Consider the following 23,162-nt stretch of genomic DNA (forward strand, 5'->3'; position numbering starts at 1 on the left):
CTCAATTAACTTTTCCTGCTCTGGGAGATATGGGTTTTCCTGAACTACCTCGTTGACGCTGCTCTCCATTACGTACCCTTAAATCTCCATCCTCTTCTGACCCGGAGTTATAACCCTGAAGGATCAAACCCATGCCAGACTGGACCTTGCCTTCCATTAACTGACTGTCCAGCTCAGCTTTGATCATGGCCCTCTGTTTCTCCAAGTCCTCCAGCAGTGCCCGGTCATCCAGACTTGGATTTCCAGAGGAAGGAGAGGATTCAACTTTTCGACCAGAGGCGGGAAAGAGGCCGGGACCAGCGGGCGACGAGCCCTCTTTGCGCTTGTGTTTCCTATGTTTGTGGCGATGTCTCCGTTTGCGCTCCTTGTCTTCGTCTGAGGCGTGTTTGTGTTTTTTGTGCTTGCTGCGATGCTTGTGTTTTTTCCTTTTGTGTTTGCCACCACTGCTGTGATGTTTGGAGACCTCCTCTGTTTTCGGGCCGTTAGTTTCTGGTTCCTCCTAAGACAAGACCACAGATCAGCATAGAAAGCACTACATGTGTTCAACTATCATAAAATCAAATTTCTCTAAGTAACTATTTACAAGAAACTAGCTTTAACCCATCTTCAAGCTACAAAACATCCAGAAATGTTATTGTGAAATTTAGGCCACGATGACAGCATCATACTATAGCAGGGTTCCATCTGCAGCTGCCACCATTGATGGGCCAGATCAGTATTTGTAGTTCATTATAAAAACAGATGTTTCACAAAAAGTATTTCTGTTCAATATAAACTACAAATACAATTATTCCCTTCATTAACAACAAAGTGCAAACTGTTTGTAAGATCTACCTCTTCCTCCTCTTCTTCCTCAGACATATCCCCACTGTCTTCATTCCCACTTGGTTCATGGCTTTCCAGATCCTGTTTCCTGTATGACAGAACAACACTCAATGTTAGCAAAAATAATTAAAAAAAACATGTTATATAATCAAGCAACATCATTTTCTAGCCTAAATAACTGACCAATCTTTATGTGTAGATCTTAATGGTAAAAGGTCAAAATGCAGCAACCAGTTATTGTAACAGAATTATTTATTACTTATTTACAAACTGTTGCTGTACACCACAGTTTCTCATCAGCAAGAGGATAATTTAATTTGACAAATAACCATTTTTAACTAGGTTTTTATTTTTCAAATCCCACAGACACAGAGTGGATACATTTGCCATAGTTTTGGAGAAAATAGAGAACACATGGCGACAACTTTATTAAGCTATAAATCACAAGACTTGACCAAATCTGAATTTAAAACCAACTCTAAAATTCCTAGGCACAACCATGTGTAAATAGAGAAACCACTAAATGGCTCCTCGCTACCCTTTGTCTGGTAACGCAGGTCTATCTACCGACTTTTTTCGGTTTTCGGATTTTATTTAACTGGGACTGCAAGTTCACACGCATATTTAAAATTGGTTCCAACCGCTCCTAACCAGGATAGAGTTGAAAGTTGAAAAACTTGTTTCAGCTACAGCCCTGCGTATAAAGTATAGGTTTGTTGCTTCTTAACGCCACTACAACAAATACTTTACAGCAGTTAGCAGATGACAAACACACTAAGGGTCGCACTTCAATCACGTTGGGACGTTTTAGCACTACTAGATCACGTATCTTAGCAAGCAAAAAAGGAAATAATAAGATTTACTTTTAAGATGACAAACTTTGCACACATGGTCAGGTGATATTGTTTTGCCCTCTGAACTCGACCAGCAGTAGCGTTTGTCGTTCGGTAGCGCTGTGAACTTGAAGCTAACAGGCAAAATATACCCGTAGCTTTTCGAGATGCTAACGCCAGATTAAGAATAGGAGATATTGAAAACTTTACGTCAGTGTTGTTCAGTATAATCTGGAAGTTTTTATGTGAAATGTAAGTCACAGCATATTCGCTAAGGTGCAGCAGATTTTGGTTAACTTCAAACGATGCAGCGAAAAACTAGCTATTTAGCTCAGAACATTAGCATTAGCCGTTGATGAGCATTTTAGCCCCGGCAACAACGTGAATCGTCCCGTCAGTTTAACCTCCAATATTCCAACTACCGGTAAGACTTTACTTTCACTTATTAAGCACAGAAATGTATGGTACATATAAAAACGTAATCTTAAAATAATTTACTTACACGTGTTCGTTGCCATTATTCATTCTTCTGGACGTGATGTCCATCTCTATATCCGCCATTTTCCTTAGCTCGGGGCCCAACTCTTTTTCGACAAAAAAGTGCACCGATAGCAGAGCACTGGCACGCCCCCTGTTGTGTCGGAAGCGCACTGCCGCAACAACGTGGTTTTTTATTCACTAGGTGTTGCGATTGCGTCGTTTTCTGCTTTCAGTCTGACCTTAGTGGAGGCCACGTGGGATCAAACTTAACGAAGGGTTCGCATTGTTGTTTACGTTTTGCAAAACTGACGGAGAAACACACACACGTCCTTGTTATTTCGTCCACACTGCCTTAAGTTGTCATTAATTTTAAAATAATTATTGCAACCAATTTTGGCCTCAATATCTACACAAACAAGTTAAAGGAATAAAGAAAAATATTTATCAATATATAATTAATAATATATATTATTAATAGTCTGGAAACACGCAATAACAATTTCCTTTCAGAATGTTAGAATTTTAGTTTAGTCCATTTTTAAAGAATGTTTTTCTGCAGGACTTTTTATTTATTTAAACCTACATCACAAAAGCATCACGTGGATTAAGTGCTCTTGTCAATAGCTGCTTGCCTTTGCAGTGAGAATGTTCTGGGTTCTTAGCGCATCTTATGACTTGATGTTCAAGGATGAAAAGAAAGCAGGAGCTTATTATCCACGCCCTGACACTTTTATATGAAGCTGTAAATCCTATTATTGTTAGACACCTGTGGGTGTTTATTCACATCAGTGTTAAAGTAATGAAGACATTGAATGGACCCCGTCTTTAATGTTGATATTCTCAAAGACATCCTGACATCCTTGTTCCAACATGTTGTCATGGCACATGTAATAGTGCCTTTCATCTACATTATATTTTGGCTCACATGTAGCATTTTCAGCTAACAATTAGGTTTGTGTTGTACACATACTTGAAGTTATTTTTATGGTTCCTATTCGGCCAATAGCTTAGTAAAAACTCCAAATATGTCCAGAAAGTGACAACAATTCACAGGGTTATTCATGGTGAAGACATTGTTGTCTCTTTATTTAAGAAAAAAGGGGAAAAGGAAAATATTTCAGCTGGAACTCTCCAAGATTTCTGAAGACATTGTTGTCTCTTTATTTAAGGAAAATATTTCAGCTGGAGCTCTCCAAGATTTTTTGACATCCCTGTGCCGCAGATCTGATGGACAAACTCTGGAGCTGGACCTTGAATTTCCTTTGTGAGCCAACAGCCATCAAACTGACTGCCTTGACTCTCAGAGGCTCCACTTTTTTCAAACGTCACTGCAGACACAATAACAACCTGGCCATAAAGCATCTCGTCCAACAGATGCTACACCGAAGACGACCACAGTCCATTATAGAGCCCGTTAAATCCACTCCCAACCCACCGTCACCCCGGCCCCAGGCACTCTCCCCAGTGTTTTTGTCTCGTGGCACAGACGAGGACAGAGTTATGGCCCAGAGTCACTCGTCAGAGAGAAGCCGTGGCACGGCTGACAATGCTGCTCCATAAAAAAAAGGAACGCCTGCTTCTGTCAGGACAGATGTTTTTTTTTTTTTTTAATCCTGTGACAGATGTGTTCATCATCATGAGGGTTTGCTCTTTTTGAGCAGATTTGCTTTAGAGACCAGCGTGTGAACATATGGACACATCTGAGATTGGAAAATGAAGCGTGAAATAAGGTGGAGCTCTCAAACCTCTGGTTCACGGCCTAGGTGGTGGGTATTGAGAAGTATTCTAATGAGAAGTTCCTAAACATCTCTTTTCAATGATATGCAGCGTGATTACAGTGAACTCCGGGTGTGGCAGACTGAGAAATTAGACCACAGAAGCTGCGGAAAACGTTTTCCACCGTGCTTGAAAACAAATGTTTATTTTAGTGATAAACTGCAGCAGTCGACATCAAAAGTGACAACCAGCACCAAGGACTGATGCCACATCCATCTGAAGAAACGTGTTCGACTGGAATTCTTTATTTTGTGTTCAATCCCCGGCCTCATGCATTAAACCAACGTTAATCCAACACAAATCCGAGTGATTTTCCTAAACTAATCCCTAAATTATGTGCAAATCCCAAATTGTGTGTAGATTTTGAAGAACCCACTAGCAGTGGCTCCGTCCTTGACTTTCATATTTATTTCCTCGGCTAACCGTTTCCAAACATTTCATCCAGCTTTCTGCGTGGAAGCGGAGCCAAAAGCAGAGTTCTGGCAGTGGCTTCTGTTTTAATGGGACACAAGTGTGTTTAGAATTCTGAGCCTAAAGAATGAGAAAGTCTCTGGTCTGCGTTTTCCATCTGAAGTTTACTGTTTCAGAAGGAACTGGAGTGGAATGAGGTACAGAGGCAGAATGTGCTGACGCCGTCGATGTGGCCCAACCACAGATTGAACCTCCGCAGGAGAAACGACGGCTCCTGTGACCAAACAAGGGATGTTCTGATAACACTGCAGCGTGATGACTATTATTTCACCATTGATGAATAAACGAAGTTGAACTGAATCCATTTTCCTACGATCTATACACATTCCTGTGTTGATGGAACAAAGTATTGAGTTTCAAGAACGCTGGAAAATGTTTTTTTTTAATAGGAGCGGTTGTTCCATCCTGACCTGACCACAGCAAATCACCAGCCTCCGGTTCACTGTATTCCTCCCCTACGGCTTCACTAACCATCTTCACGTCTTCACTCCATCCTCGAATCATTTCTTAGGTCTTTTTCTTTGTATCCAACACGGCAAATCTCCACCTTTTCACACCTGTCGGATTCCAGATCTGGATCAGAGACCTCCGTCTCCTCCAACATAGTCTTTCTGAGGATTTTTATTTCATTTTCCAAACATGAATCAGTTTGTCAGGTCAAACACAAGGGCCAAATGGCACATATATCAAGACCTGACCTTGTCAGGTCAAACACAAGGGCCAAATGACTGTGAACTAAAACTAAATGGCACATATATCAAGACCTGACTTGGGGATGTTCTTAAACCTGAGGGACTTGAACTGTAATGTAATATAGACTTGGAATCTATTAAAAGACTCTCATTCAGACTTGTAACTCCAGAGACTAAACCTGGACTAGATTTAAACTTTCTCTGTTGACTTCAACTTGGATCTGACTAAAACACTGAGTGACTTGGAATGACTTGACCTTCCGACCCTGGAATCCTCACTAGACTTGTTCGTCGATGACTTTGGTCGTTTTTTTTTTTTTCTCCCCATGATTCAGCTTCTCTCACCTCAGCCCCATCATGACACTTCCACCTTCAGCCGTTGATCTTAGCAGCTTGTGGCTGACTGAGCAGCACAGTCATTTTCTACCCACTGTGTCATTTCTACTGCTGTAATGGTACGTAGCATAATAATGGAAGGTGCTGCACAAATTGCACCATCTGATGTTGGGTGAACGGAACATGATTATTAAAGAGATGTGCAAAAAAAATGTGCAAAACACAAATGTCTGTACATTCATTCTTTGATGCAATAATGTCAAAATTTACAGAATTCATTACATATTATAAAAAAATGTGCAAAACACAAATGTCTATGGGTGCATTCTTCGATGCAATAAATTGATGTCAGAATTAATTACATAATAGTACAAATATAACAAATGTAAATGCTGAAAGAAAATCTGCCTTTGCATCAACACAAGGAATAGGATGCTGCAACCCAAACCTAAGACCAAAAAACTGCAAAAAAAAAAAAAAAAGACCTTCAAACCTACAATGGTTCTTGTTAAAAACACTCTTCATCAGACATGCAACAGTAAATAGTGATACTTCCTCTATTCTTTCTTCTGTATTTATACAAACTGCTTTCACGACAGCTTTCTGCGGACGCTGACTTTTCCACCCAGCAGTAGTTAAAGAGTCGGCAGCTGCGTCGTATTCACTTCACTTCACCGTGGCTTCCTGTACGGCTCCTGTACCGGGCTCTGCAGCTCAGTGACACATTAATGTTCCGTTCAGTGGAGCGGAGCATCGTGAATCTGTTCCTTCTTTTTGGTCACCGTGACAGAAGACAAATGGTTTTCAGCAGCACATCTATTTCTCACCCTCACTTTTCTTTCTGCTCTTTTTTAAAACTGTGGGTAAGGTTTGGCCAAAGCAGCAGTTTTTGTGAGGTCAGAAACTGCAAAACGTGCAAATGTTTCAGTGACATGGAAAAAGCTAACAGATTAGTAAGTTGTTTGACCGTTGCTTGAGTTTGTTTTCTAAGCGGTTTCTTCACAGAATCTAAATACTATCATTTGTAACGGAATGAACCTAAAAACAACAATAATTCAGTTGACCAAGTAAACTAAAAAGTGTACTTTTTCTTTTGTGTATTATTTATCTGGTTCAGATCAGCCACAGCTCAGGAAAAAAAAGTTCCTAATTTCTTCCACCAGTTTTCTTCTGGTAACTTTACACATTTGTGGATTTGAAATCTTTCCTGGATTCTCCAACCCTGTGAAGGCCGGGGAGCTCTGGACTAAACTGTTGTTTTTAACTACACTGAAATGAACAGTTCTGCTTTTGCAGCCCCCGTGCTGGCTTTGCATAATAATACTCTGTTGTCAAGGAGGAAGGAAGAGGGGAGGAGGGAGGAGAGAGAGAGGAGAGGGGAGGAAACTGGGCAGGAAGAAAAGCAACTGCCCGATCCCAGTCAGTGTGGAGTGGAACGCGGTGGTTTTGGATGGGAGTCAAGTCGGGACTGGAGCGACTTGAAGTTTGACACTGGCAGCAGTTTTCAGTGATTTCTCTTTAAATCACCTGGTGGTCATCCTGGGAATGGTCGCAAGGAGTCAGACAACTCACTGGGATCGATTTTTAAGGGGCGTTATCTCCTTAAAGACTCTTGTGTTTTTTCTTGATCTAAATGATGCCACGTTGAGATTACGCATGTGATGGGCTGAGCGTTCAGCACAGATCAGCCTCCTCCGCAGCTGGAGCTCAAGGATCAGTCGCCGAAAAGTTCTCGGACTCTTCTCCCCAACATTTAAATCTGTGTTCTGGCTCCTGTGCCACCGTCCCCACTGCTCCATCCACCCGGACGTCGGGGGCGCAGCATGCCGATGCTGCTGCCGCTCCTCCTGGACACTGAGTGATGGCATCGGCCGTGTTCGAGGGCACGTCGCTGGTCAACATGTTTGTCCGGGACTGCTGGGTCAACGGGGTCCGGAGACTCGTCATCAGCCAGAGAGGGGAGGAAGAGGAGTTCTTCGAGATCAGGACCGAGTGGTCGGACAGGAACATCCTCTACCTGCACAGGAGTTACTCCGACCTGGGTCGACTCTTAAAGAGACTGCTGGAGTCCTTTCCTGAGGACAGAAGGGACCTGAGCAAGTCCCCGCTCTTAGAAGGTCAGTCCACGAAGGGAGTCCAAACTAACAGGGGTGTAGCAAGAACTCTTGGGGCCTATTGCACATGAGGTTCTCCCTGGAGAACAATTTAGTAGTGGAAATCAATTAGAAAAACAAATCAAATTAATTTAGAGGCTGTGTCTTCATGAATCACGTTCTAAGAAATATATATAAAAACATTATCCGGTTCTAAACCGTTTTAAGGAACCTAGTGGTTCCAAATGTGGTTTAGTAAAATGGAAATGGTCCCAGGTTTGCAGTTGAGAAACCAACATTTCTTAATCTGGCTCTGAGAAGTGGTGACGAAGAACGGTGTTGGGTCCAACATTTTGGTCTCCTGATAGGATTTTGGAATCAACAGAATGTCAACGTGCAAGTGATGCAAACGAGACACAAGTTTGTGTAACTGAGCAAAAAAAAAAAAAACAACTTTCCATGTCCGCTAACGTTGGTTCACTGTAGCATCTCTTTGATCAGAGTTTTCACAAACAGTTCATTCTGGGGGGGCAAAACTTTGCTGCCTACCCCAAAATAACAACCTTCCTGTTTACGTCCCGCCTCAGATGCCCCGGCAGCTGTTGTTATGGTTGTTCTTTTTGCCTCAAAACTTTGGTGGATTGCAGTCAGAACAGCTGCACAGAGGAGGAAACTTTTCTCAATGTACGTCTGTGGGGAGTTCTTCAGCCGTGATCTCATCAGTTTTTAGTTTTATGTAGATGTCAGCGATGGGGATGTCAATGTTTGTATGTAGACGATGGAAATCAACTAAGAAAAACTTCATCAAAACGACCCAAAACAGAACGGAATTTGAACTAAAGTGCTGTTAATGTGTTTGTTTGGACAGTTTAACCATTAACCGGGTCCACTCTGGGTCGTTACGTTGGCCGTCACACAACCTGACGACCACGAGGTCAACATGCTGCTGACAGCCTGGGTGAATATTTAAGACCTAAATAGAAACTGCAGTTCACCTCTCTTTATTTAGATCCATGGGAAAATATCAGAACAGAAAAAAAACAACTGACTTTTATGTGGAAACGTCTCCTAAATCACAGACGTCTGGACAGTTATCACCTGATGGTCAGAGGAAAAACATTCACTTGTGAGTCAAGACGTCGATCAAAGGCTGAGGATTAGAGACGTCCAAAAATGACCAAAGCAGGTGCTCTGTTTGTGCGGGGGGGAAAAATACAGTATATAAAATTTGTAATTTTACAAAAACAACCGATAGAAAACAAATTAAAAGTTAAAAGAACTCAATTAAGCACCTAGCCCAAGACATTGATGCTAAATTGAAAGCTAAAAGGTTGCCAAAAATATAGCGAAAGTTTTTTTTTTAAAAAGTGTTAAATTTAAGAAACAACCACAGACTCTCAAAAGCCAAATAAAAAGTAGTAAAATTTGCTTCAATCTTAGCCAAAACATTGACAAAGTTCGCCAAAATTGCTAACAGTTATCCCAGAAATGTCTCTTTCAAATGTTAGGGTAAGGATCTGTATGTTTTAATAATTTTAATAAAAGTGTTTGGAGCCACTGGTACTAAGGTAGGATTAATACATTCACAGGTCATTAAAGGTTGCTAATGTCACACGTTTTCTTCCTACAGTCCTATAGACGCAGGTTTATTGTTTTACAGTGTTCATCATGGTCCTGTGCTGCTCTCAGCTGGGATCCGACACCCTGCCCTGCCTTGCCACAGTGCCTGGCAGCTGTAAACGCTTGTTCTCTGCTCTTTTCTGTCTCGTCACACTGATCCTACATGAATGTTTTGGAAACATGGCGTTCGAGGCGACTGGAGAGCTTCGCCTCCCTCACAGAAATAGCTAACACGTTGTTTGACAGCCTCGCTGAACTCTGCCTCTGCCAGGACAGCGGTGAAGTGCATTTTGGGAAAAGACATTTCAGAGCTCATGACTCAGTGTTCACTTCTGCCTGCCACATTCTCATCCCAGTAAACTCAGCCAGTGTTTATTTCTCCCTTTCAGTCTGGTTGGTTATTGACGCTCCCTAACCGTCCCTTCTCTTCTCTCCCATCACTGACCAATATTTCATTTGCATCTCCGTGTAATTGCCTCCTCGGTTTAAAGTCCAAACATACTGAAGCTCTGTTTCTGTCCCTGCTCGGGTCGTGTTTTCCTCTGTGGGTGCTTCACCCAGGCAACAGGCCTCAGACTTATGTCATGATGAGACGACGACTGGGAGGAGGGAAGTGGACTTCCCATATTTAGTCCCTCTGGGCTGCGGAGGCCTTTTAACACTTAGGTACAGGATACATGTGACCTCTGAGTGAACACAGAGAGAGTAGAGGGGAAGGAGTCCCTCAGTGTGAGGAATGTAGATCCGGATCGTGGATCAGATCATTCCCACAGGTTTATTTAATTATTCTCCACTCCCAGTGGTTATCAGTCAGCAGTCGTCCTGTATCTTAGTCATGGTGTTATTCATTTAGACATAATTCAAAGGAAAAATCATCACTCCCACTCCGAACTACAACCTTTCTTGTCTTCTGTCATGCTCTTATAGACAGAGCCGTAGCTTAGCTTAGAGCTATGAAGTTTAACAATATTTAAATACTATCAAATTAAAAAACAGAATAATAATTAGTCAAGTATTAGTACGTAGTTATCAGTTTAAAAACATTGACTAAAATTTAAAAAGAAATTCTGAAATTTTAAAAACAAATGAGTTAATTTTGTAAGTTAGATAAATTTGATGTAATATTAATAATATCCTAAATATTTTCAGTCCAAAATGAAGTCCAAATGGTCTAACATTTACTCAGTTACTGTTGGCAGCTCTCTATATCTAACATAATAAACATTATTTCATACAAAAATGTCAAACGTTTCTTTTATAATGACAGTTTGTGCAGATTTAATTAAACTTAAGCTAAAAATCATATTTCATACAAAAATGTCAAACGTTTCCTTTAAAATGACAGTTTGTACAGATTTAGTTAAACTTTAGCTGAAAAGTTGAGGTATGAAAATATTCACAGAAGTTTTGGAATATTCTCTTATTCACGTACTCTCTGTCGTGCTGATGTTTTGGCTCGTTGTCGTGGTGGATACGATCACCCAGCACATACACGTCAGTGAGTTTGAGTCTCCTGCGATTTTATCAGATCTCTGCAGAGAACAGTTGTGAAATAGTTTCTGCACGACGTCTGATGACTGCACTGATAATGTGTGTGTGTGTGTGTGTGTGTGAACAGCTCTGTTGTCGACACATTTACAGTTGACAGTTATTTGGGCTAATGCGGTGTTTTCCCAGCTCTGACGTGTTAATGAAGAACTAATCGTTGGGTTCTTGTCATGGGTGATGACAGCGGAGCAGCAGGTGGAGAAATAAATAAATGATGTCCATGTTGTGATTCTTCTAATAGGTCGGAGCATCGTAGCAGAGACGTTGCTAATGGTTTAGTGGGGTTAAAAGTGTGTTTTCTGCAGAATAATCCTCCTGGATGATCATCAGTGAAATTGACGATTAAATATTTATCACACAACGACGACGACTCCTGAGACCACTGAAGATCCCTGGTCGAAAGTGCAGAGTTCTTCTGCCTTTATTTACGTTGTTTGTTTGTTTGGATTATGTTGAATCACAGTGCGCCACCTTCAGACAGGAGGTGCGGTTTGAATTTAATTAGTGGAGGAGGTGAGTCACGTCAAACCAACATGTGTTTTCAGTTGTCAGCATGTGTGTGTGTGTGTGTGTGTCATCCACAACAACATCATTTTGAGCTCATGTTTAAGCTGCCGTAAAGTTTGTGGCTGACAGTGGAGAACAAGGATTTAGGGATCATCCTCATTTGCAGTACCTCAGTGAGGCTTAGGGGCCGTCATCTTTGTACCACACAATAAGTGAAATACAATAAAATTTTGAAAATGTATATTTTTTGAATATAGTTAAGATGTTTAGGGAGTGTCCTTCTTTTATGATCCATCAATCAGATTGAACTTTTTCATACAGGCCCAGGGACCGTCAACAAGTCAGAGTGATTTTAGACCGTCTTCCTGTTATGGCACAGAAATCAGGCTTCAGAATCAGAGTGACATTATTGTCTGAGGAGCTGAATATGTTTTAGCTATTGTCTGTAAATGATCATTATAACCAATGATCTTCTGATTGACCTGATTGACCATAACTTACAGTATTCTATTACCTCTTTTCACATGGCCCTGGGTCTGATGTCATCACTGTAGGCCATTATAAATGCATGGGCTTATGACTGTACACATGAAGTCATGATCCTGATCCTGAGGCCTGCACTCAGTTCTTCCAACTTACAGTTGATTTCCATGGTTGTCTTCCTCCGCCTCATACTCCTCTTCATCACTTTTTCTTTTTTTTACCATCCTGGCCGTAAATGACGCTGCGTTGGATGCTGACTCACACAGGCTGATGCTTCACCTCCAGTAGCACGTGAATAACAAGTACTAGTCTGTTTAGCACACGTATGCTAACTTCAGCATGAAATAAGTCTAATCTTTTGGTGATGTTTTTGTATTTCAATTATTAAATCTGGACCAAAAACCTTTGGTGACCTTTGGCTTCTGTCTTTAAAAATGTAACAACAATAAATCTTGATTAAGTTTAAACATTACCTGGAACATTCAAAACATCTACTGTTAGCATTTCAAGGGCATTCTGCCCTTTAAGCTAACTTCTATCCCTGTCGAAGATCATTGTTATCAGAAGGTAACTGCGGCGGAGCGGACAATCTCATTTTCTCCTGCGTGTACAGCGGCGTATTTTCAGACAGAAGATAAATAAACTCAGCCCAGTCTGCCTTTGTGTGCTGTGACCTATGGCGAGAGAATATGCTAACGGCTATAAAGGTCAGCGCTGCTGCCGCCCCTTATTATCAGCCGTGAACTGGACTGGGCAGGTCATTAAGAAAACACTATTCAGTTTAATACCGTCCAAAATACACAGCGCCTCACGGTACAGAGATAAGTGTGTACGTAAACACAATGCTACTGGCTAAATGCTAACTTCGCCATTAGCCTGCTTCCAAGGTCAACGCAGACATCTGGATACTGAGTGGACAGTGATAAATGGAGGTTTTACTCATACATAAGAACCCTTATTGTAAATCTACAGTTTTTACTAGTTGTTATAATTCTACAGCCTGTTTTGTTTTATGTGTTTCTAAATGTATTTTCTATTTTTTCTTGATGCTTCATACAAATGAACCTATTTTTCTTTTAATTAGTAGGTGCTATTCATTTATTTTTATTAATTTTAGACAGTAATTCGGTCACTTTTTCAGTAATATTTGCTGTGTTTCAGCATTGTAAAGTCTGTACTTTAGGTTACATGTTAAATATATTCCAGGCCTAATTTTATTTGCGTTGTATATAACATCTCTGTTATAGCTGTGCATTACATGTATAATTGACAGAGTGGCTGCAGTTCTGTTTCACCACCACTCGACCTGTTTGTGACAAAAGACAACTCATTAAGTATAATTAATTAGCGCTAAGTACGAAATTATTTTGACATGTCATTTATCATAAACCTCATTTCAAATAGGGCGCGTGTTGAAAAGTTAATTACTTGTAATGTAACCTCTGGTGCAAAAGAACAATTGTGGGAAACGTCAACACGTCATGGCAACGCGTCATAGCTGAAAAAAAAAGCAGTGGATCGTCAGTGTACACAGTAATTGGCAAATTGCATAATTATATACAATTATACACATAATGGTTGGGCTTTGAGTGATAATTACAGCTTCTGTTTTGAAAACAAAAAACATTTTTAAATTGAATTTATTTCAGGGCTGGTGAAAATCAAAGAGGCCAATGACATCGAGGAGAAACTGAACGAAGTGGAGCGGCTGCTGAAGAACGCTATCAACATGCCCTGCAAGGTACGTCCTCCAGGTCACGACGGTCAGTCCGTGATCATGTGACCAGATGCCTGTCATCTGATGTGAGCTTTGTTTTGTAAACTTTCAGTCAATTCCACTAAAACGCTTCTCCGTGCAGTATTCCAGGTCAGAGGTCATGTTGACCTTCTTTGAACGATCGCCTCTGGACCAGGTGCTGAGGAACGACAAGGTCCACAGAATCCAGCCCTGTTTTCAGAATCCGATCAAGATATCGGGTCAGTACACATACTCAGGGTCTTATCTGTTTGTTCCAACTCAGAGTTTGGGGTCAGCTGCCACGGCGACATGATGTCATCTTGAATGTCAGACCGATGATGTCATGTTGTACTGTGTGCTTTTTTTTTTTTTTTAGAAATCATGAGATCCAACGGTTTCTGTCTGGCCAACACAGAAACCATTGTATTTGACGACAACATCCCTGAAGAGAAGGAGAGACCGTCGTCCACCGACTCCGTGGAGCACACGTCAGTATTAACTATGAGTAACTCTCACTAACTATTAATAACTATTGATATCTAATATTACTAACCAACAGAGTATTGACAGATAGTGCTACTCTTATCTATACTTTTCCAGCAGTTGTGTAAACCTGTCAGGTGTTGTGGTACTGTGACAGATTAGGACAAATGTTTGATACCAGAGTCTGAAAGTTTACATTGATTTTAGTCCAAATTTTTTCGATCAGTCCCATAAAATATCCACCACTTTTCAGAGCGGCCTTGTGTCGACTCGTTTGATTCAATCTGTGAGGTTTTATTCTGTCCGTCACTGAAAATATTGGTCCTTCAATAAGAAAACAATGTCCTAGTCCCAGAGGACCAGAGACCACAGCTGTCCAATTTGTAGAATAGCACACATTCCTAATTTTCCACATATATAAGGATTTCCGTGTTTGCTCTGGAATGCACTGTAAACACTGTGTTGAGTGAAGAAGCCCCCCCCCCACCGTCACCCCCCACATGCACCACAGGAAGTGTGTCTGTGCCCGGCTTCCTTCCCTGGGTGTGTGGAGGAAACAAAGGAGGAACACATTCCTCCTGGAATTCCTCTGAAAGAGCTGCTTCACAACAGCTGCACTGCTATGATCTGAGTTTCTGTTTTGAACTTAAACTCATCTTGGTTCCTTCTCCGTGGAATAATCCGTCTCTCTTCTCCCAGGTATGAGGACGGGAGCGAGTTCTTACCAGTGGAAGCAGATGTGTGCGATGAGGACACCGAGGCGTACGTCACCAACCTCTCCTACTACCATCTGGTCCCATTTGAGACTGACATTCTGGAATGATGGAGCCTAATTCCCAGATGGATAAAGCTATGCAACGCTGCACGAGCTGCTCCGAGGTTTTGGGTGTCGCTTGGCGGAGCATCCTTCTAAAAAAACAAAAAACAAAACAAAACAAACAAACTTTCGACTCAGTGTCACCAGTGTGCCTCACCCTCAGCCTTACTGAGAGCATGAAAACAGTGTTGTTAATGAAGATGTAGAAATGCAACGCACCCTGTGACGACCCGAAGTGATGGTGTGGAGACACGGTGGCGCTTCAGTCCGACTGATTGGATCAGTCGCTCTAACTTTGAACTGACCTTAGTTTGACCAGCGCTCTTTTGTTGGTCTTAATCTGTAGCAAAACTTCACTTTTGTACTTTTTTTTTTGTTTTGAAGACCTTTGTTTAATTTCTTTTCAAAGTGTCATTTGAGAATCAGTTCTCAAACCCACCAAGCACCATTCACAGCTTCAGTACAGATATTTCACCATGGGGAATTCTAGGGCAAAACCATCAATCAGAACAACAGAGTCCAGGAACCAGGTCCATAACAAGTCCCAGTCATGTTGGACCAGTTAGCACGCCTGCTCAGGATGTTGCTAACATCTTGGACCAAACTGCTGACAGTGAAGAGTGACCAGACTAGAGTAGAGTAGTAGATTAACATGTTTTCTTTTGACATTTGAAAAAAAAAAAAATTAGAACAGAAACTAAACAACACTGGTGATGATTTGGTGAAGTCTGAGCTAAATGTCAATGTCAATTTAGTATACTAAATAACAAGTGCCACTCTCCTTATTTTTATCCTCCTACTTAATGCTGCCTCCTGGACGTGGGTGAGAGTTGAGTCAATGAGAATTTTTTTGAGAGAATAATTTGTGTGTATTTTTGAATCTTGATCTTTTCCAAGGGAGACTTTCTTTTAGTAGGACACTTTCATCCTTCCACCCACGATGAAAAAGGGCAATGGACGCCTTGTTTTATGGGTCACTCCAGGTCATGTTCATAAGACAACATGAGTGGGTTTGAATCCGACATTTCACTGCAGTGAACGTGGGAGTCTGAGACTTGACCTCTCAGAGTCACAGAAACAAAATAAATCTATTTATATTGCAAAAACAAAAAACAAACAGGAGCAGATTTTAATGTGTACTTTATTCACTTTTGGCTCTCCAGATTATATTTTTAATCTTCAAGATCCTGTGTAAAACAGACAACTGAGATGTAAATAATTCTTTTTTTGGACCATGAAAAGAATGGACTTCCATTGATATTCACCCTTTGAGCAGTTATGTCCCTGCTGATGTCACAGCTTGTGTCCTGTTTTCTACACTTGTTGATACAAAGGCCTCAACCCCACACAGTCTTGGCACGAAGGACCTCAACAGGACCGTCCCCTGCATGGGTCCCTTTTGTAACACAGTGTCGATCCCTTCAAGGCCCCGTGAGAAAGTACAGCACTTTCACAGTGTGTGGAGCTCCACCATGCTTCTCTTCAGTTGTTCTTTTTTTATTCTGACAATTTAAATTTGATTGATATTCTCTTGACATAAAAGTTTTTAAGCCTGGGTGAAAACATTGGTTCTGAAAAAAGAAATCCATAACAACAGACAGGGAATTGTTATTCAAATTATGTTGCTAAGAACAACATGTTCAAGCATGGAGCTCCTCGGATTCTTATAGAGCTGAAAACTACCTTAGATCTGTTTCTGTGAAGTAATAAAAAACAAAAAGGGTACTACATCATTTACAGCAGTTTTAGTGGAGATTTGGAAAATAAGGTGGTGACTGAAATTTTTTATTTTATTTTAACTGTTTAATTTATTTTGTAAGCACAAGCCTAACTCAAACAAACCAGACATGTTTTTCTTCTTTTTTACAACTGTGTATGTTTATAATTGCATGTGTGATGTAAGAGTCAGGGTGTGGCGAGGTGTCAAGATGACTAACTGGAGATCAGTTTGATGATATATGTATGTTGTACAGTGTATTGGCAGTATTAAAATACAATTTATTATTCTCTAAGCTTACAAATAACAAATAAATATGTTTTCCAAAAAAAGTGTTGTTGTGGTACATGATAATTTCGAACATTACAACCTTTATAACACGTTTTAAACCTTTAAGATGTATAACTAATATTTACTTCATTTTTTAGACGAGTATTGCCCACTCCATATATCTGGCAATTGTAGAAATATTGTGAAGTTAAAATTGCGTTTTGAAATAAAACTTCCATAAAATGATACATTTAAAAAACGAAATATTTTACATAGCCATCTGGCTAAAATTAGCTGATTCGTCATTAAAATGTAAGCGTAAAAGTGTAATCCTATATTTTGAGTAGTTTGAGTTTGAGTAGACATTTTTACACAACCTTTTACTACATTTTCCTCGTGGATTGTTCTTTTTCCAATTGTTTGGGAAAGTGTGCCATCTTGTGGCAGAAATGGTTACCTACGTTACAGGTTTCTTTTTGGTAGGGATATTTAACGTTACAGGTTTCTTTTCGGTAGGGATATTTATTCATTTTTTCCATGAAAATGCAGAAGGAACCAGACCATAAAAATATAAAGAGCTAAATGAAGATTAGAACTTCTAATGCCATTGTAGGTTTTTTTTAAAAACCTGGAATTATGACTTCTCCTTGGCTCATTTGGTTGTACTTTTCGTGTGCATTTACCCGGACCAATATGGCTGCCACGTAAATCTCGAGCAATCAGCGGCGACGGTTTGTTCTTTCGTAACCAGGGAGGCAGTGTCATTCAGCGCAGGCGCACGAGCTGCGGTTTTGAGCCCTTGCATTTCCTGCTTGGCTGTTCCCACTCGGAGCAATGGCAGAAGTCAGACTTTCGTTGCTCTCTGGAGGTAAGTTAACGGTTTGTATTTACCGTACGCTTTACGCATTAAACTCCAGCAGCCGTGTGATAACGAGACATCTTCTAAAACGTGAATTCAAAGCCGTCGCTGCTGTGGAAACAGCGGTGCGGACAGATGCTCACAGTTAGCCGCTGTCTCAGCTTTAGCAACTGCTGCTGATGGTGATGCTTCAGTCATGAGGTCTGACAGTCTGCAGTCGCCTGATTTTTTAGAAATCTGACGATAGAATATTTTTTCTTACACTATCACACGTATGTCATCTTTCTGACGTTGTGTCTTTTTATTTTATTTTACAGTCTTAGCCGCCTTACTCAGCTCAGCGGTGCTTGCATTAGTGGAGGATCTCGATGATACGTAAGTGATGCCCCACCAATGTATGAACGACCAAAATACAAATTAAAATAAATGTCATATTATTAATGGTATTAAAAACTGCAAGGCAACATCATGAAAAACTGGGAAACACAACCATGCTGTGCTATTTGTGCTATTGGTTTAAATCACGTTACACGATATATAAAAAAATCGTTTTACCGTGAACGGTTTATATCGAGATGTCAAACTATTTTGTTTGACAAAAATTACCTTTTCGATCAGATTCACAAAATGGTTAGAAACTGTACTAAAAATTGTAGTATTTATATATAACCTAGACATACAGTAGATTTCATTTTTTTTGTAAAAGACAGTTAAAAAAATAAATTAAAGATCGTGTCTTAGTTATTGGAGAAAGGTAAGATCGGACTAGATACGATAAGGTGTTTGTTGATCAATGTTTATTAAACAGTGGACTAAACTTTTACAGAAGTTTTATAATGTAATAAACCGGCAACTGAGATAAGATTTTATTATTAAGGTCAATTAAATTCAATAAATATGTTTGAAATGATTGAGTATTTCACAGAGTTTAAGTATCTGAGTAAGTCCAGATTTTAGCTTTTATGTAGTAAAGAAAGAAAAAAAAAACATTTTAACGAACAAACAGCACTAAAATCTGCTCAATGTATTTCTGTAAAAGATTGTGTGTCATTTGTCCTGGGTCTCCTGTTGCTCTGTGACCTTTAATTAGATGCCAGTGGAGGAAGTTCTCTGGAGATCGTGTCTCCGGAGTGCATTTGTGTTTGTGGGGACTTTTAATTGTGTCTTGTTGTATTTCAGGATTTTGTTCCTTTTTTTTTTTTTCAAAAGGGAGAGTTGATGACTAACTAACGAGCAGCAGCTGCCTCTGTTTTCAGGTCATCATTAGCAGCTTCTTTGTGCCGAGTGTGAGACAAAAGTTGTTTTAATTGTCTTGTTTGGGATGATTCTCTGAGCCTTAAATCGTGTTTTTTTTTTTTTTCTTATTTTGCTATTTCCCAACATCACAAGCATTTCTGAAGCTGAAAAAATGTTTCTGACATTTAATTGACAAAATCATTAATTGAGGAACTGTAATGATGGAAAAAAAAAATATATACAATGTATTTCAAATTTATTTTTTCTCCTGACAGATTCAAGGACACAAGAGTAAATGACATCTGGCTGGTTGATGTAAGTCACACACACAAACTAAAGGTTCTAAAGGTTGCTGGTTCTAATCCCAGCCTGGTCTGTGGTGTCAAACCTCTGCTCCGATGTTGTCGTGTGATGACAGTCGCAGGAGTTTCTTCTGAGTTGTTCACATGTTGAAAATGTTTTGTTTTTTTACTTCTCTCGGTCATCTCCAGTTCTACGCACCGTGGTGCGGCTACTGTAAAAAACTGGAGCCGATATGGCATGATGTGGGAGCGGAGCTGAAGACTTCAGGGTCGCCGGTTCGTGTGGGAAAAATGGACGCAACAGCCTACTCTGGTCAGTGTGAAAGGCTGAATGAAGAGCTGCATGTGATGACATAGGAAATATAGGATCAATTAATATATATATATTTTTAACTTTCATATAAATGAATCCTCTTTTGTGTTACAGGAATGGCCTCAGAGTTCGGAGTGCACGGTTACCCCACGATAAAACTGTAAGTGTCCTTTTTTTTTTTACCAACAATTCTTCCTCCCTGTGTTTTGTGGTGCTTTTGTCTAATATTGTGCACAAAATTATTAATAAATGCATTTAATTATTTATTTATTTAATTGTAGTAGATTCTAGATAATCCCTCTGTCAAACTGATGAGGGGAATAATTGAACAGCCTCCTGGCAGATGAATCGTTTCACAATAATGAGTTCTGATTTAAAAAACATGATTTAAAGGCTTTTTGAATAATTTACAACTAAACAGGATCTGGTTCAGTACAGTCTCTCAGCTCATAAATGTAACACAGTTCAGTGTTTGTCACAGCTGTATTTTGATTTTTCTATACCAGTATCTTACGTTCTAAAACAACACAGTTCCTCTGTCATCACTCTGCTCCTTCGTCCTCTGTTCCCTCCGGTGTCTTTACTGAAGTTTGTGTTCTGTTATTATCGACCCAGTTATCGTCCGCTGCTCCGTGTTTTCCCCCTGACGTTAAGTCCGTGGAGATGAACTCAGCGGAGACCAGGTTGTTGTTAACGTGTCCTTGAGGCTCCGCTGAGCCACAGACTCACTGTTCACACCTTCTGGGCTCCAATTACATTGAATTTGTCACTTTTGGAGATATTGAATTATCCACTGACCGTGGGGCCAAAAGTTGTTCAGGACCAGTTTTGTAACATTGATCTGTGACCAGTGGATCCTTTGACTTTGACTTCAGTTTATCAACTCTGTGTGTGAGTTCATTTTCTGGAGTTCATCGTCGACGGACTTTAAATGTTGTTACAGAAGTCGTCATTTTCATAACTCACAGCCTCCATGTAGAGATCAGTAATGAAGCCCCGAGGCCAACATTAATTTGAGATGACACACACAAATATGCAGATACATATAAAACCACAAATACACACATGTACACATACACACAACACCAACATACACACACATCCGTCCAACATTAATTTGAGATGACACACACACATGTAAATACACAAACAAATATGCAGATACATAGACATGGGTACATACAGTACACTCACTCACACAGTACACAAAAATACACCATAATGCACATACTGAGTCCCATGAAAAACACAAACACAAATGCACAAATACACTTATACGTGCCCTCCGTACATCATGGGTTTTTAATATTTTAAATGTAGGAAAAATTTGCAGTTTATAAAATGTTTTAAATTTCCAATATTTTCATTATTTTCGTAAGAAAAAAATTAGAATTAGATTTTTGAAAGTTTCGCTACGATGCCTCCTAAAGGGTTCGTAAAGGTCGTAAAGCCTTGGAACGTAACCCTCGTGAAAGACCAGGGACCACCGTAGACACACCGACACACATGCAGACACACATCCGTACAATCACACACTCTCACCGAGACTCTCTCTGAGTTTCCTCCACACACTTTCAGCCCGGTCATTTGTCTTCATGCTGCCGTGATGTTCTGTCCATTTAGTTTTCACTGCGTTCATTTGGGGAAACTGCCACAGGATCACTGCAGGGTTCATCACATTAAACCGAGCGAGTGATGAAACATCCATCGGAGAACACGCGATGGCTCCCCCGGTGACAGAGGCGGACTTGATTTAGAGTTCCCCCAGAGTTCGTGAAAACCCCGTGGGCTGATGCAACCTTTGTAATCCTGTATGGGTTCTGCCTGATGCAGGAACTCCACCTGGGTCGCTCCTCCCTCGGCTGCAGCTCACTTAGAGAAAGTCATTATTTCTGAGCGCGAGGCGTCACGTTTCGGATCAACTCGACCTTCACGGTGACAGAGATTTATTTATTTATCTGTTGTTTTGATTAAATTTGCTGTTTCAGCAACTGAACGTCTTGGAAAACACAGCCCGTGGTTCCAACACTCATAAGAGATGAGTTTGTTTAACGGACTGAAGGGGAGCTGCAACTCGGACACAGGAGAGCTGCAACTCGGACAAGTCATTAATTCAAACAATGTTTAGATTTGTCATTGTCTTTTTTTTTAACAGCAGCCTCTTTGAGAATCAGTATTTGTTGCGATAACATTTTTTACTACTATGAGTACAAGTATTTTTGTTTGTGTACTGTCGCTGATACGTTTTTGATACACTTAAAACTGATGACAATATATCAATAAAACTAAATACAAAAAAACAAAAGAGAATAGACTTCAGTGTATCCAGGGCTCAGGCTGGTCTTCAGGTGTTTTATGAAACAGCTCCTCTGGTGGTCAGTCATGGAGTAGCATCACGCTGACTTTAATTGCTTTGTTGATGAACGTCCAATAACATCCGCCACTCTGCAGTGGTCACAGGCAGGTGTAAGAGGTTTGACGTGAGTTTTTTTTTCTTTCCTTTTTACTGTAACAGGATAATTACATCTGTATCCACAGAGCCAACCGGCCTTTCAGGCTGCCTGTGGTTGGCGGTTGAATATTTTTCTTGGCGTGATACTACTTGAGTGCACTTTAAAATGCAGTCACAGTGTAAGTGACTGGGTTGGAATCCTGCAGAGAAGATTGAAGTGAAGCAAGAGTAAAGTGGAGCTGCAGGACAAATGGGCCGCAATCTCCAAGGAATGATTCCATTTCCTTGATGAAGCCGGATCACATGACCCAAGACAGTGTTAGAAAGGTGTACCTAAGAAAAGGGTTTTTTTATTTATCAATTTATTTCTTTATATTTCTTTAAAAAAATGCAAATTTGAGAAGATAGAAATTGTCAATGTTGTCTGTTGCTTTTTGTTTTTTTATTACCGGTTTTTCATTGATTTTATTTTCTGTCTCAGGCTCAAGGGCGAGCTGGCCTATAACTACAAGGGACCGAGGACAAAAGATGACATTGTGGAGTTTGCAAACAGGGTGTCTGGGTGAGTCACAGTCGTCAACCAACAGGACGACGTTAAAGGGACCTTTTTTATTTTAAGCTCATTTTTTATTGCACCTTTTTCTCTGTCTTTATATGAGAGTAAAGGCTTTTACATCGTATTTTTTAAAGGAAAATGTTGCACTGAAACATTTGGAGAAAACAGATGTATGTGTTTGTTTTTGAAGCTCAGTTTATTTTAGTTTATGGAGCTTCAGTTTATTTTTCTTTTCCTTGAGGGAAATCTGGCTTAGAACCACGACAGGACTAATTTCCGGCCAAAAATATAGATCATTGAGTCACCACTAGATGGTGCCAACGGCTCACAAATGAAAAACAGCCGGCGTCATATCAGTTTGTTAGTTTATATGGAGTTCTTTTTTACTATTGATTTGATTTTTTTTAATCCATTTTTGTCCATCTGTAGACCTGCTGTTCGAGCTCTTCCCAGCAAACAGATGTTTGAGCACATGATGAAAAGACACGACGTGCTCTTCATCTACGTCGGCGGAGAATCTCCTCTCAAGGTAAACACACTTCCTTCCTGTCGGACTGTATTGAATAATTGACTACACGGTGGCGGTAACTTGGTTGTGTGATGCAGACTCAGCTCTTAAAGTTGTTTTTCTTTCTTTCTGCAGGAGAAGTACAACGACGTGGCGTCCGAGCTCATCGTCTACACTTACTTCTTCTCAGCGTCAGAGGAGGCGATGCCAGAGGTAACGGCTTCTATCCACGAGGCTTTCTTAGTTA

The 23,162-nt window shown here is 40.3% G+C and overlaps 3 protein-coding genes and 1 long non-coding RNA gene across 8 annotated transcripts in view; 3 read left to right on the top strand and 1 right to left on the bottom strand.

The window, feature by feature from the left end:
* prpf4bb (pre-mRNA processing factor 4Bb) overlaps nt 1-2,411 on the bottom strand; it is a 13,045-nt gene extending 10,634 nt beyond the window's left edge. Inside the window, 3 exon segments of the mRNA XM_017031632.2 lie at nt 1-499; nt 835-913; nt 2,161-2,411. The exon segment at nt 1-499 is cut by the window's left edge and continues 628 nt beyond it. Of these exon segments, the coding sequence (XP_016887121.1) occupies nt 1-499; nt 835-913; nt 2,161-2,219 (637 nt within the window). The 5' untranslated portion in view covers nt 2,220-2,411.
* On the top strand, nt 1,419-5,228 carry LOC112486872 (uncharacterized). 2 transcript variants are annotated; one of them, XR_003049430.1, is made up of 3 exons: nt 1,419-2,082; nt 3,308-5,041; nt 5,092-5,228. It is a non-coding gene; the product is annotated as an uncharacterized LOC112486872 (long non-coding RNA). The 2 variants fall into 2 exon arrangements; XR_003049431.1 differs by having other exon boundaries at nt 3,361-5,041.
* A 666-nt stretch (nt 5,229-5,894) lies between these two features.
* On the top strand, nt 5,895-16,751 carry pxdc1b (PX domain containing 1b). Its single transcript, XM_008308177.3, has 5 exons — nt 5,895-7,530; nt 13,314-13,405; nt 13,524-13,641; nt 13,779-13,890; nt 14,585-16,751. Exons 1-5 carry the CDS (start codon nt 7,275-7,277, stop codon nt 14,706-14,708), a joined length of 702 nt encoding a protein of 233 aa, XP_008306399.1. The 5' UTR covers nt 5,895-7,274; the 3' UTR covers nt 14,709-16,751.
* Nucleotides 16,752-17,398: 647 nt separating this feature from the next.
* The window catches only part of tmx3b (thioredoxin related transmembrane protein 3b), a 29,122-nt gene continuing 23,358 nt past the window's right edge, over nt 17,399-23,162 (top strand). For all 4 annotated transcript variants that reach the window (XR_003049359.1, XM_017031682.2, XM_025054425.1 and 1 more), the window contains exons 1-8: nt 17,399-17,557; nt 17,866-17,923; nt 19,060-19,099; nt 19,276-19,399; nt 19,514-19,559; nt 22,333-22,413; nt 22,837-22,936; nt 23,051-23,128. Coding sequence is in view for 3 of the 4 variants with exons in the window: in XM_017031682.2 (XP_016887171.1) it covers nt 17,524-17,557; nt 17,866-17,923; nt 19,060-19,099; nt 19,276-19,399; nt 19,514-19,559; nt 22,333-22,413; nt 22,837-22,936; nt 23,051-23,128 (561 nt within the window). In the remaining variant the exon portion in view is untranslated. The remainder of the gene's footprint in view (nt 17,558-17,865; nt 17,924-19,059; nt 19,100-19,275; nt 19,400-19,513; nt 19,560-22,332; nt 22,414-22,836; nt 22,937-23,050; nt 23,129-23,162) is intronic.

Source organism: Cynoglossus semilaevis, chromosome 3 (assembly GCF_000523025.1).
Source record: "Cynoglossus semilaevis isolate Cse_v1.0 chromosome 3, Cse_v1.0, whole genome shotgun sequence".
Taxonomy (NCBI): domain Eukaryota; kingdom Metazoa; phylum Chordata; class Actinopteri; order Pleuronectiformes; family Cynoglossidae; genus Cynoglossus; species Cynoglossus semilaevis.

What these genes read in the sequence shown, in the direction of transcription:
- pxdc1b (XM_008308177.3), top strand. Translation starts at nt 7,275, where the DNA reads ATGGCATCGGCCGTGTTCGAGGGCACGTCGCTGGTCAACATGTTTGTC. An exon ending in CTATCAACATGCCCTGCAAG is followed by an intron (nt 13,406 to 13,523) that starts GTACGTCCTCCA and finishes TTCTCCGTGCAG; the next exon opens with TATTCCAGGTCAGAGGTCAT. An exon ending in GAATCCGATCAAGATATCGG is followed by an intron (nt 13,642 to 13,778) that starts GTCAGTACACAT and finishes TTTTTTTTTTAG; the next exon opens with AAATCATGAGATCCAACGGT.